Genomic DNA, 14,586 nt, shown 5'->3' on the forward strand with positions numbered 1-14,586 from the left:
AATGTGCCACGGTGAGTAACTCTGAGGCCCTGGACCCCCAGGCAGATTCCCCTGGAAACTGGGGCAGAGTAATTCCTCCATCAGAAGGGAAAAATCCTTTCTTCTTCCTCCAGCATCCCAGCTGGATGTTTCTGTTTCAACATACACACTGACTTGTTCCCCTTCCCCCGATACACGTGCACTTCCCATGTGACACTCACCATCACACATGGGCACACAGCCCCATCCACTTTCTGGAATTACCATTCCCCCATACCACCCCCCAGCCATCCTCCTCTACCTCCCTGCCAATAGAACCCCAACTGTGTTCAGGACAGTGTGCCTGCTCTGATCTAAGCCAAGTCTGTTTCTTTGCAGGATCCTCAGATTCCAGAATCCCCTGCAGCTAACAGTATCATGTGATTCAGTTCTACCCAGTGAGACAAGGTGGGGGCAGGTTAGGGAGTGGTCTCGAGGTACTGAATTTGGGCACATGGATTCCCATCCCTTTCTCGTGCACCTTCTGGTCAGAATGGCTATAATTTCCCTTGGCAGCTAGGTTTCTGGGTACTAATTTGTTTCTACCAACTGGATGCACTCATAAAATATTTTGAAAGCAGAGGCATCCTCCTGTGGCTTGTGTTGTTTGCTGCTGATTAACAAGTTGGCAGAGATGAAGTAGAATCCAGGTGTCCAGTTGCCAGCCCACGAGTGTGGACAGTTAGTGGTGACAGAAGCCACAGCCTAACCCTGCCTTCTGGTATCCAGTGGCCTGTTTTGTGGAAGGCAGCTGTAGTGGCAGCTTTTTGATCCTGGGGTCACTGTCTCTGGCAGTGTGCTCTAAAATTCATTCTTTTCGCTAGCTTGCCCTTGACACTCACCTTCCCGCTTGTGACTGAGGGGCCATTCCCCTTGCCCGGCGGTGTTGCTCTAACCAGAGTCTTTCCTGAGGGCCCAGCCTAATGTCCACTCCTCCAACTTTTCCAGTGGTTTTCCAAGCAACATTTCTCCGTGCTATTCCCCCCCTCCCCTGCTTAAAAATAGCAAAAATCTAGAAACACTTTGGATCCTTAGTTTCAACCAAAAGTGCTATCAGGGGTCAGGCATGAGAAGAGAATGAGGATAAGAGGCTTCAGGGAAGGCTTCGTTTCTGTAAGCCTGTTTCTTCTTCTGCAGAATGGAGACCAAAGATTAGTATCTTTATTGCAGTAACAGTCAATACTGTTGTTGATTGCAGTTCCTAAAGATGGTCACGACAATATTTCCCACTCCACAAGCCCTGCCACCCGTGACCTTGCCACTTCCCATCAAGTCGGAGGAATCTAACCCCTTCACTCTTGAATCTGGGCTGGGCTGGCCTCCGACTCGCTCGAAATCAACATGATGAGTCAGGGTCCTTGGGGCTGGAATCAACCCGGTGTCAGACAAGCTCGCGTCTCCAGCCCTCGCATTGGGCGCTGAGCTCCAGCTCCGGCCCCGCCCACTCCGCGCGCGGCGCCAGCCCCGCCCTCGCAGCTCTGGCTGCGGCGGGGGGTGCTGAGTGGGCGGGGCCTAGGACGGGGCAAGACTCTGGCCCCGCCCCGCCGCTCCGGGCTCGGGCTCCCGCGGGCCCCGCCCACCGCGCTGCTGTCTGCTGCTAGGGCTGCAGCGCCCGGCTCTGCGCACTATGGCCGGGCTGCTGGCGCTGCTGAGCCCCGCGGGCCGGGTGGGCGCCCGGGTTCGGTGCCGCGCCACCTGGCTCCTGGGCGCCGCCGCCCCCTGTGTCCCGCCGCCGGTGTTCCTGCCGCTGCTCGGGCCCGGGCCGGACGCCCAGTTGCTGCGCGCCGCCCGCGGGAACTACCAGGGCCGCCAGGTAAGCCTCCCCACCCCCACCCGGATCCCGGGCGCCCGGATCGCCGGTCCACTTGCGCCAGAGGAGAGCTTTACACGCGCAACTGCTGAGACCGAGCACCTCCAGGTTCCCAGACCTCAAATCTCTTCAAGCCAAGGAAGCGATCTCCCAGTTGACAGCCGGGGAAACTGAGGCTCAGGGGGGCGTGGCGAATGCCCAAGGTCACAGCCTCCAGGGGATCCCAGGTGCCCAAAGCTGGGCCTACGCTGTGGTGGCGGCCGAGAGTATTGGAGGTGGGGCTGGACTTGATATCGACGTTGTCATCCGGCGCTTAGAGTTGTTCCCTTTGAAGTCACGCTGGGGCCCCTCGCTGGGCTGAGGAGGAAGGCTCGGTGGGTGCTGCTGTCTCTAACACCGCCACCACCACCACCACCTGCCCCCGCACCTCCCTCCCGCCAGTACTTGCTGCCACTCCCTTTTTATCTAACCGCGAGAGCAGGCCTCCGAGTCAGACTGCGGGCGAGACTCGCGCCTGAAACAGAGTTACTTCTTTGTGTATATCTTCACTTGCCTTCTATGCATGGTAAGTGAAAACTGGTTTTCATTCAGAATACAAATGCAGACTGCTCCTTTCTGTAAATATGTTTCAGTTTGATTTTGAAGTGAGTCTCCTTAAAGAAAACAGGTGGTGAGCAGTGCCTTCTGGAGATGCAGAACTCGGTTGGAAGGAGCAGTGCCTGGAGCTCTGCCACTCTGGTCCAGCCTGCCTGCATCCACTCGCCAGGGTTGCTGTCTCTCCCTGTCCTCAAGGTCTCTGAGGCCTGGTTGCTGACCTTTCAGGGGGCTAAAAATAACACCTTCCCAACTATAGTTTGGGGGACCATTCCATGAGCTGATGCAAGCCTGAGCATGGTGCCCCTGGGAGCCAGTGCTTCTTGAATGTTCCACAGGCCTTTGACCCCTGACCTTACCATGCCTCCACCACAGATGGAGACACTTCCTTCTCTGCCTTGTGCCGTGCCATCTGACAGGTAATAGATCTTGTCTTTGCCTCCTGAGCCCAGCTTGGGGATCCTCACATGTCTAGCACCCTTCGCATACACCCAGCTGTCTCCTGGTGATTCTCCATACATCAGCCTAACTGTCCCTTCCTCCTGGAAGCCTTCCCTGACCACCAGTGATGCCTTGGATGCCTCCACTGGCCTCTCCTCAGCCTCATGGGAGTACATCTTCTATGCTCTCCTCATATGGAATGTCTTTCTGATTTGCTTGTCTGTCTTGTTAGCCTGGCACTGGCAGGTGTGTGTGTGTATGTGTGTATGTGTATGTTTGCTCCCAAAAGCTCCCTCCACCAACCCCAGCCAACACTGTTGTATTTATTAAAGTAAGGAGGCCGTATGAGAAGAGTCAAGAAGTTTTGAGGAATGAGCCACAAATCTTGCTTAAAAGGTCAGATTGTTAAGAGTTACACCTGTTTTCATTCATGCAGTAAATAATATTAATGATAAACACTATATTGTGTTTACTTTGTAACAGGCACTGTTCTGAATACTTTGAAAATATCAGTTCATGTAATTCTCACAACAACCCTGAGACATAAGGAATACTATTATCTTCACGTAAGGGTCGCAAAGAGTCGGACACGACTGAGCGACTGAACTGAACTGAACTGAACTGAAAGCCCAGGGAGGTTGAGTAACTCTCTGAGAAACACAGAGATGACCTGTCAGAACTGGGATCCAAACCAGTCTGGTTCCAAAGCTTTTGCTCTTAACAGCTGTCCTTCACTTATTTGTGAGTGTCTGCTCTGGGTTGGCACTGCTTTGACTCGCTGAAAGGCAGCATAGAAGAGAGAACTGGGAGATGAGGCGAACGCTGGGGCTCAGAGAGCCAAGCCATCCTCAAGTACATGAAAGCACTTTTATCTAAAAACAGACACCAGGGGAGGTACGAAGTTATTTGCAACCAGGGCAGCAACTAAGAATATACCACAGGTTTTTAAGGTGATATCTCACCAAGAAATGAATGTTTGAAAGATTCCTATTCCTTGCAGGTCACCTCTTCATAAATTCCTTTTGTTTTAACCTCTTCCGTCTCCTCCAGGCTTAGGAAGAAAAATACGTGACTCACAATGATTACAGAGATTTCTAAAATGAAGAAAATTGTCTGTGTTAAAAAGAAAAAAAGTCTAACTCTAGAAAGTTAAAAACTAACCTTGGCACCGGCTACCAGGAAATTGTCCATGTGTCTGAATATTTTGTCCCTCCCGTTGTCTGGCAATAGATACTTGTTATTCTGTAGCTGGAAGTCTGGCTGCCTTTTTATTTTTCTTTTTTGGCCAAAAGGCCATTTGCCAAAATAGAGGTTGCACAGAAGAGGGAGGGGGAGAGAGAGTGACAGCTCCGCCCCGTCCTGTGAGTGGCCAGATGGGGTGGAATGAGGTTCTGTCAGGCCAAGTGTCAGGGCGGGAGTGAAAAGAGCTTCCACCCACCGTCATCCGCCCCAGGACATGGTTCGGCTCTGGGAGCCATCCTATCAGCGCCCGGCAGCCCTCCCATCTGGGGCACTTCCTCCCCAGCCAAAAGGCGGGTGGGGACCTGTTTATCAGAAAGAGCCTGAGCTCCCAGCGGCCATTCCGGCTGGTGGGTGTCGGAGAACTGGGAGTGTGGGTGCTGGCCCAACAAGGGAGGCTGAAGAAGTTTTCCTTCTCCCCTCCAGAGTCCTGAAGTTCTGAAACAGGCTCTTCCTCTAGGAATGTTCAACTCTTGGGGGACAAGAAGGGGAGTCTGTAGTGCAGAACCCAGTCTGGGCACTGCCAGCCAGCTCACAGCTTCACCCCAAAGCCCCGGTCTCCCATCCGTCAAAGTGGAAGTGAAAGAGGTACCCGCATCCTGAGGTCGTGAGGGTTTTTATAAAACCTTTAAAGTGCTAAGCTCAGTGGCTGGCTCAACAGAAGTGGCCTCTCCTGATTTTCCTGCTGCTGCTGCTGCTAAGTCACTTTAGTCGTGTCCAACTCTGTGCGACCCCATAGACGGCAGCCCAGCAGGCTCTGCCATCCCTGGGATTCTCCAGGCAAGAATACTGGCATGGGTTGCCATTTCCTTCTCCAATGCATGAAAGTGAAAAGTGAAAGTGAAGTCGCTCAGTCGTGTCCGACTCTTGGCGACCCCATGGACTGCAGCCTACCAGGCTCCTCCGTCCATGGGATTTTCCAGGCAAGAGTACTGGAGTGGGGTGCCATTGCCTTCTCCGCATGGTTTTCCTAAAACCTTTCAAAACATGATAGGCTTTCCTGCCTATCAGAATCAGTCTCTGGGACCCCATAAACAGATACTGGCTCAGTGGTAAAGAATCTGCCCGCAATGCAGGAGACACAGGAGACGTGGATTTGATACCTAGGTCAGGAAGATCTCCTGGAGGAGGAAATGGCAACCCACTCCAGTATTCTTGCCTGGAGAAACCCATGGACAGAGAAGCCTGGCGGGCTACAGTCCATGGGGTCGCCAAAGTCAAATATAACTGAGCACCTCAACCACTCACCACCACACCTTTTTTTAAGTATTTGTTTTCGTAAGTCTGAAAAACCCCCTCAGAAGTCAAAGCTAAAGACCATGAGAAAATACAGTTTATCCCCACCCTTAAGGCCTTAACACTTAATTCCCAGGGACAGAAAAGCCTTTAATGGTACTGAAATTTAATTTCAGGATGAAAGCTTCCAGGTGTTTGGGGGGGCGCGTGTGTGTGTGTTTGTTTTTTCAGTCCTAACTGCAGTTTGGGAACAAAAGAGATGCTCTTTCAATTGGGAGGTAATGAAAAAACTCTTAACTCATAAATCTGAGTTTTGTACCAGCTTTTAGGAGAAGAGGGGCAAATGAGTAGCTGCTGTTGCATATGATTATAAATCAAGGATGACTCTGGGCAATTTTGTTTTCTTTTGGCCACATAACTTGAAGCATCTTAGTTCCCTGACCAGGGATTAAGCTCTCCCCCTCAGCAGTGAAAGCAAGGTGTCCTAACCTCTGGGCCGCTAGGGAAGCCTCAATTCTGAGCAAGTTTCAATCCAAGACTGAATTCCGCCCCCTCATTGCCATACCCAGAACGTGGCTCTTCACTGAGCCTTCCTCCCTTCCTCTGGGGACAATAAGATGGTCTGCTTTTCTACCTTATCTTCCACAAACGTGCAGCATGTACACTTTATCATTCCGGCAGCTGACCCAGAGCCAGGCCCCCCTGTCCTGCATGAAGCCAGGGTGAGAGCCTGCCCCAGAGGTTACCAGGCACAGCAATGCTCCCAGACACAGCAGACATTCTTTGTAGGGCAAAAATGTGCTATGGCTCCTATCTTAGCCCACAGGGTAAATTTCAGAATCCATACTTCGTATTTCAGTTGAATCAAATTCTACTTCATCAAAAGGAATGAAGTTGGATACCTGCTACAATGTGGATGAACCTTGAAAACATGATGATAAGTGGAAAAATCTGCAGTAGTCTGTTCAGGCGGCTGTAACAAAAATACCGTAGACTGGGTGGTTTAAGGGCTTCCCCGGTGGTGCTAGTGGTAAAGAACCCACCTGCCAGTGGAGGAGACATAAGAGATATGGGTTCGATCCCTGGGTTGGGAAGATCTCCTGAAGGAGGGCATGGCAACCCACTCCAATATTCTTACCTGGCGAATCCCATTGCAGGTTGAACCTGGCAGGTTACAGACCATAGGGTCGCAAAGAATCAGACACGACTGAAGTGACTGAGCATGCAAGCACAGGTGGCTTAAACAGGAAACATTCATTTCTCACAGCCCAGGAGGCTGTAAGTCCAAGGTCAAGACACTGGCAGATTCAGTATCTGGTGAGGGTCCGCTTCCTGATTCATTGCCAGATGTCTTCTGTCCTCTTGCCGTGTCCTAACATGTTAGAAGGGACAAGGTAGCCCTCTGGGATCTCTTTTATAAGAGCCCTGATTGCATTCATGAGGGCTTCACTCTCATGACCTAATCACCTCCCACCTCCACATACCGTCAGGGTGGGGATTTGGTTTCATTGTATGAATTTGGGGGAGGGGAGGAAAGTTCCACAAACATTCAGTCTGTAGCCGAAGCCAGTCACAAAAGGCCCCGTGTTGCATGACCCTGTTCACATTAAAAACATCCAGAATGGGCAAATCCATAGACAGAAAGGAGCTTGGTGTCTCCATTTCCCCCTGGCAATGGGGGAGAGGGGAATGGGGAGTAACTGCAGATTGAGAGGCAAAAATCTTCCAGAATTAGACCCTGATGATGATTGCACAGTGGCAGACACACGTGAACCATGTAACTGTATGCTTTAAACGTTAAGGTGGACTTAGCGGTTTGTAATTTCTATGTGGGCAAAACCGTTTCCAAAGTGGATGGGCCCCTCCCTGGGGAGGAAGAGGAAATGCACGTGGGATGTTAGATGATGAAGTCAGGATGGAGGGAAACACACAGGGTGAGGGCCTCCCTGCAGTGGTGCTGGATAAAGATCTGGAGGCGGTACTCTGAGGGCCTCTGGGTAAACACTTCCTGGCAGATGGAATAGCAGATGCAAGGGCCTGTCGGGCCTGGCCTGTCCTCCTTAAAGCAGCAAGGAAGCTGGGCCGCTGGAAGCAGGAAGGAGAAGGGTGGTGGTGGTGGTGGTGGTGGGGTGGTGTCTGGAGGGCCAGGGGGGCTAGTGCACGGACTATTTTAGCTTCCGGGAGGCCTCTGAGGGGGGTGCGGTGCTGTAATCCCACCTTGGATTTCACAGGCTCTTTCTGGCCACTCTGTTGAGGGGTCAAAGGTAGGATTGGGGGACAGCTGGGAGGGAGCCATCACAGTTACCCAGGGAAGAGGTGAGGAGCTTGGACCAGGGTGATAGCAGTGTTGAGTGATAGGCGGGTTGAGTTTGGGCCTGGTGGGGTCGGCTGATGGCTGGTTGTGGGGTGTGAACAGGGGAGTCAGTAACTCAGGTTTTAGGCAGAGCATCTGGGAGGATGAGGTTTGCCGAAACAGGGACAGCTATGACCTGGAGAGGAACATGTGGGTGGGAGTGGGTCAGGAGCTCGTCCGACGTGTTGTGGATATGTAACCATGGACTTCATGGCTAAGGCAGATGCGCCAGCTCAGAGTTCAGGGAGACACACATCTGGGTCACCACCCGAGGTAGGGTGTCAGCAGGGCCCAGCTGATGTCATGCGGGGGTTTGGACCGCTTCTCGCTCCCAGTGCCCTCCCTTGGTAGACACACAGGGTGATCAGAGAGGAAACCCAGCGGCCACCTATGCCTCCAGAGCAGGGCGGGGCTGGGAGGACCGCTGCCTCGTTCGGTTTGGAGGCTGCTGCTCTGGATATCTGGATATCATTTAATTTCATTTCTGGGGTCTCTGTGATGCATGTCATTGTCCCTACCCCACAACCCCTGCCTTGCCAGCTTTTGAGGTATGCCTGCGCCCCCACATGTTCTAAAAATATAAGGAAATGGTCTCTGCTTCAAAGTCCATAACCAGAGCTGGCTGACCCAGATCCTGTCCTTGAGAAGAACTCTGTGAGGTCTGTCGTGAGAGCTGAAGCAATCCTTTGATGAAAAAGCACTCTCCACATGGAGGAAGAGTTTTGTCTTTTTAATCCAGTATTGTTGTTTTTGTTTCTCTCAAATGTTCCAGGCCTTGTAGATGCTCAGTAAATGTTAATGGACACCCTACACAGTAAATAATTTCTCTGCAAACCCCCAATGCTGCATTTATGGCCTGAGAACTAGCCCTCCCCCTTCATCTATTCAGATCTCAGGGATAAATCTTGATTCCAAAAGTAAATATATCATAGCTTCTGCTCCCATTTATTTCACACCCGCTGTCTTGTAGAGTCTAGCCTTGTTGTCATGTGCATAAGACAACACCCGTTTGTTTTCTTACAGTCAAGGAGGTCAGAAGCCCATGAGGTCTCATGGGGCTAACCTCAGTGCATCAGCAGGGCTGGGTCCTTCCAACTGCTCTGGTGGTGGTGGTTTAGTCGTGTCTGACTCTTGTGACCCCATGGACTCTATGTAGCCCACCAGGCTTCTGTCTATGAGATTTTTCAGGCAAGAATATTGGAGTGGGTTGCCATTTCCTTCTCCAGAGGATCTTCCTGACTCATGGATTGAACCTGGGTCTTCTGCATTGTAGGCAGATTCTTTACTATCTGAGTCGCCAGGAAAGCCATTTCCTGTCTTTTCAAGCTTCTAGAGGTGCCTGCATCCCTTGGCTTGCCCCTTTCCTCCATCTTCACTGGGAGTAGCACCAGCCTCTGCAAGTCTGACTCTGCTTCTGTCCTCATGTTAGCTTCTCTGACCCTGCTGTCTCCCTCCCTCCACTTACAAGGACCCTTGTGATCATGTTGGTCCCACTCAGAAGATCCAGGATGATTTGCCCATCTTAGGATCCTTAACTGAATCCTACCTGCAAAACCCTTTTGCCACATGAGGTAACATATTCACAGATTCCAGGGCCTAGGAACTAGACATCTTTGGGGCCATCGTTTTGCCCCTCACATGTGGTACCCAGCCCTTCAGTGCACTCAGTGGCGTAGTGGGCATTAGCCCCAGCTGATGAAGAAAGAGAGGAACGCATCTCTCATTGGAGAAGAAAGAGCAGCACATCGCATGATTCTGAAGGTGGTGATCTGCTGATGACCCTCACATCCTTGTTCCTCCCTTTCTTTGGTTTGTGTGCAGGACCCTAGCAAAATCACTGTGACCACAAGCAGCAATATCAAGGGCACAGAGGAGAAAAACCCAAGCAAGTCGCAGCAGCTGAAAAAGATTTTTCAAGAATATGGTGCTGTGGGAGTGTCACTGCACATTGGAATCTCATTAATCTCCTTGGGAATGTTTTACATGGTTATTTCAAGGTAAGATTGGGACCATATAGGTGTTTGTTTTTTGCTATCATGTGAGAGTCTTTGGGAATAAGAACTTATTTTTTGGGGGGGAATAAGACTTAGTATTCATCTAGCTACTTTTATTACATTAAAAAAAATACTGTAATAGGCAAACTGAGTGCTGAACTTAGTCCCTTGCTGTAGTAAATATCTTTTGTGTTTCTGTGTTTGTCTGTCTGCCTCTCTCCCCTCCAGTGGTGTGGACATGTCAGCCGTCCTGCTTAAACTCGGCTTTAAAGAGTCACTGGTCCAGTCGAAAATGGCGGCCGGCACAAGCACCTTTGTGGTGGCCTACGCCATCCACAAGCTGTTCGCACCCGTGAGGATCAGTATTACCTTGGTTTCTGTGCCCTTGATTGTCAGATACTTTCGGAAAGTGGGAATTTTTAAACCTCCAGCGGCAAAGCCTTGATGAATTCTTCAACTGTGGGCCTGAAAACCTATTTCTTTTAAAGGACACATGCTAGATTGGTTTTAGGATGTAGGTTTTGTGGTGGGTGGGTAGCAGGGGCAAATTGTTGCATTCTCATGAATAGGATTTACTTTTGCCAGCAAAAATTCAGGGTTTCAAATCATTGTAGTTTTTCTGCTTTAAAGTTTGGGTAATGCTATTCATCACAGGGCTTGTCTGCATACTCTAAAAATGTCAGCAGAACACCACTGATGAGTTGTCATCTCAGACAAAACTGTCAGCCAGGAAATGTTCCTTCCAGAAGACCATTGGTGAGGGTCTGCGTGCAAGAGCCTCAGAGGTTCATCTTTGCTCAAATTCTTAAAGGGTAGTGATTCATTAAGCTGATTTTTAAAATTCCCCTTCCTCCCATACTTGTCAGGCTGCCTGCAGTTTAATATGCAGTATTGTGCAAAACAAAGTCCAGTGCTACAATTAAGGAAGCAGAATTGAGGACTTCCCAATATGTAATCAGGATCTAAATTAGCATCAACACTTTGATATTCATTACACTTCTTTGGAGAAAAAGAACAAACAAGTATTTCTGGTATGTTTCATTGATTCCCAGACATCTTCAAATCTGGACACGTAGAGCCTGCCTCAGCTGGTTTTTCACAAATTTCATTAAAGGAGGTCAGAATCATTTGTCTCTTTAGGTAAAAAATGGAAACTTCGTCCAATGGCATCAGTTGGCTCCACTGCATGTATATGGAAAGCCCAGACAATCTTGGCCTAACTCACTCTGTCTCAGACTTCAGACATTCCAGAATCACTGTCACAATGTTTATACTGAGTTGCTACTTCTATTTTTTAATTGAGTTAAAATTATGTGTGTAAAAAAAGATTTTGTATCACTCTCTAAAAAAGGAAAGTTACTAGCAGTTGCTGTAAATAAGAGGCAACTACAAAATATATAATACAGTCATAATACAAGCCGGGGAGGGATGGAGTCAGTTTACCAGATAAAGGGGGTGACCTGAGACCCCACATTCTCTGTTAGGGACATTTAAGAATAGAAATCGAAGCGCACACACTCAAATTGAGACTTTCTCTGCAGAATAGTCAGAAGCAGGCAACAGAGAAGGAATGTCTTCTGGTAGGCTTCAGCGTCACTGACAGCTGTCCACCCTGGCCGGGTTCCTGCAGGGCACCTGCTCCACACCTGGGAACCCCACTGTAATCCGTCTGCCCCTCTGCCATGGATGAGGGGTTGTGTTTATCTTTCTGGCTCCCAGATTTACTTTTTATTTTAGTTTTTTGGTTTGATTAACTACACTTGAGACAATCAGGAAACTAAAGCAACTATAAACAGGTCGTCCTGGTTTTACTGAGCTCTGACTATTGACATTTTCCTAGTTCGACCTTAGTAATCCACGTCAGTTATTTCAGTTAACTTTTAAAAGTATCTTCATGGGACAGATTCTCCACTTGCAAGATCTTTAAAGTGCATCGGGTTATCTTCTCCCCTTTTAAAGCAGTTAGCCCATTGCCAAAAAGATTTAGCCATTTAAAGGTGGAACTGTCTTTCTGGGGTCTAATTCCAAGGACCATGGACACAGCAGAACAAGATGAAGACCCCAGTGCTAGGTAATTCCTTGTGAGGAGGGCAGGACCAGCACTTCTGTGTTGCTGTGTCTATGGAAACAGTTAGCTTTGGGCTCCTAACCACCTTCCACACCAGCCTCCCTACCCATCCAGATCCTGAGTAATGCCTATGCAAAAAAGCCCACAGGGATTCCTCCAAGTTTAAGGGCTTAAATCTCAAACTTTGATTCCGTGTTTGGAGAAACGAGAGTGGACTGAAAGGGCAAGCAATAAGTTATCATACCAAATAGCCATAGTGTTCGCCTCTAAGCCCCAACGCCACTCCACTCCTGTGAAGAGTGGTCAAAACAGAACAGAGTAACTAGAGAGGAGAGAAAGTCAAAGGATCAGGGAACTAGAGCATTATATGAATTCACCAGCAAGATGTACAGATCGCTTGTATTTACCTTGTTTTTATGGAACTAGGGGAACAGAACTGATGATCTATTTTAGAAATGTAAGCCATTGTTCACCTCTAATTTTTTAATCTGACAAAACGAGCAACTTAAGTTCCACGAAACAAATAAACATCTTTGTGAAGTTTATGAAGAACCTGTTATTCCTCTTGTGGTAAGCCATCACCACTGCCCGTGACAAACCAGCACTGCGTGTGACTAGTTTGCTAATGCGGTCCCGTTACAGTGAGCTCTTTTCTGGGCCTGTGTGGGATTGTCTGGGGGAAATGTGGCTTAGCTAATAGCCCTGGTGGGGTTAGTCACGTCATGTTGATCACGGCTGCGGTAGATGGATGAACTTCTACTTTGGGATATAAAGCTCAAGACTATGGGAACTGGAAGTTCCTTTGTCCCAAGGCAATCGGACACTGCAGTTTTACCCACTTGTTTTGATGGTTCCATGACTACTTTGCCAACTCTGCCATGGAAGTGTATAGAACTTTCTGTGTGGACATTTCTGATCTCTGTGTGCCTCTTGAGTTGAAAGTTGGCCATGAAAGCTTATTTCCTCTCCTAGTTCTCAGTAAGTTCAACACTTCCACCTTTGTCATCATGGTCAAGTTCACCATCTTGGTTGATGCACAGCTAGAAATATGTAATTTTACGTGATAGGCGCACATAGAACCTGAGACCAGCTCCTCATGGCACCCCATTTCTAGGCCGAGACTGAACAGCTGGTGAAAAGAATTATCCATGGACTGTAAGCAGACTTACCTGTGGACTTGGGTTTCAAGTTGACACAGATGCCACAACTCTAGGGTGTCCCATGGGGACCAGGGTAAGGGAAGCCCCGGCCAGCTGTACTGAGGGGGCAGCAGTGTCCACTTGTATGAACCACTTTGAACACTGGGCAGCACCCAGACCCTGGTCTGGGTGGGGAGGGAGTCCGGCTGGGTAAACACTTTGACCACAGAATCAAGACCGAGGGCCACAGTAGGAAAATCAGGTTGCCAAGAGCTGGCTTACCCGACACATGGAGCTCCTCACCATGCTGTCAAGAACTTGGTCAGAGCCCAGAAGTGGGTGGGTGTGGACATGGATGGTTGAACCCTCCCCTCTGTCCAGGCAAACCACCTGCAGCTCCAGTGAACCCCCAGCGGCCCCCATGCCGTGCCAGGATCACTCACTTCTGTGAGCTGTTGCTGACTGGGCAGGTGACTCCCCAGGATGAGGACTCCAGCAGGCTGTGGTCATGCACAACGGTGAATGTCCACTGCCCAGGACAGGGACCAAAGCTCGAGGGCACCAGGGACAGTGGAGGGTGCTGGCTGCCCTCACACCCACTCCTGGTGTTCCCCGGCAGAGCATCCCACTTCCAGTTCCCCCCCACCAACGGGCCACATTTCCTGCAGGCCCCTCCCTCAGGCTGCAAGGACCTCTTGCCACACCTGCCTCTAAACTTTAAATCCTGTCTTTCAAGTCCAACTGAGACGCTCCTCCCCCAGGGCCCTGCTCCCCCTTTCTGTTCCCTAACCCATCACACTGTGCCTGCTGGTTGACTCTTCCTCCCTCCCCCACCCCCAGGAGTGTAGGACGAGGGATGAGGGAAGGAAGGGAATGAAGGCAGGCCCATATGTCCATGGGCCTGCCGACCTCCCCCCTCCCCACCACCAGCTGGTGACAGGATTAGCCCAGCGTTTCTCCAAGTGTCTCAAATGTGAACTCCTGGGAGATGCACTGTAATGTCAAGGTTACACATGTGAGAACTTTATAAAAACATCAACACCTTGAGAGAAAACAAGGCTTTACCATTTAGGAAGGGCTGAGACGCCCAGGCCCCAAGACTGAGGCGAGCCCACGCTCCTGCCTCTGTCTCACCAGGTGAGTGACTGAGGACCCACCAGCAGGCCAGCCGGGGGCGTTGGACAGACACTGGACAGTTCTGAAGGCATGCTGTGGAGGTAAAGATACAAGTCTACACAAAAGTCTTTATTTTAACATTTAAAAGGAAGAATCACATGTTCATTCTGACAGCATTACCAGACTGGGCCACCCGATAAGTTACACACACACAGGACTGGGAAGGTTATTGCACAGTGTTTCAAGGGTCGAGGCAGGACTAGGCATGACCCTCTTCCCCACAGCCAGGCTCTGAGTCTGTCTTCCACGAGGATGCCTTATTCCAAAGAGGCTGCGGGGTGGCTGCCCTCAAACCTTGCCTCTGGATTGATTCTATAACCAGTGAAGTTATTAGCACTATTCTCATGGCTGCTCCCACTGCTGCAGAGTCATGTCTGCGGAAGTGGGACTCCGAGCACCGCCTGCTCGTCAGCAGCATGTCCTGTACAGTCTCGATGGCAGGCAGGCCACCGGGAGACACGCCATCAGCCCACTCCAGGACAAGGCAGCCCTGGCCTAAGGATCTCTGTCCCCAAAGA

General features: G+C 50.0%; 1 protein-coding gene and 1 long non-coding RNA gene across 2 annotated transcripts in view; one reads left to right on the forward strand and one right to left on the reverse strand.

Annotated features, from left to right (window-relative positions):
* LOC148775392 (uncharacterized) overlaps positions 1 to 4,078 on the reverse strand; it is a 92,787-nt gene extending 88,709 nt beyond the window's left edge. Inside the window, exon 1 of the long non-coding RNA XR_016039133.1 lies at positions 4,025 to 4,078. This is a non-coding gene — a long non-coding RNA (uncharacterized LOC148775392). The remainder of the gene's footprint in view (positions 1 to 4,024) is intronic.
* MIMS2 (mitochondrial inner membrane scaffold 2) lies at positions 1,577 to 12,305 on the forward strand. The gene is made up of 3 exons (XM_055434507.2): positions 1,577 to 1,831; positions 9,513 to 9,688; positions 9,914 to 12,305. Exons 1-3 carry the CDS (start codon positions 1,646 to 1,648, stop codon positions 10,128 to 10,130), a joined length of 579 nt encoding a protein of 192 aa, XP_055290482.1. The 5' UTR covers positions 1,577 to 1,645; the 3' UTR covers positions 10,131 to 12,305.
* The last annotated feature ends 2,281 nt before the right edge of the window (positions 12,306 to 14,586 follow it).

This window comes from Moschus berezovskii, chromosome 15 (assembly GCF_049115385.1).
Source record: "Moschus berezovskii isolate FMDL1 chromosome 15, NW_MosBer_1.0, whole genome shotgun sequence".
NCBI classification, from domain to species: Eukaryota; Metazoa; Chordata; class Mammalia; order Artiodactyla; family Moschidae; genus Moschus; species Moschus berezovskii.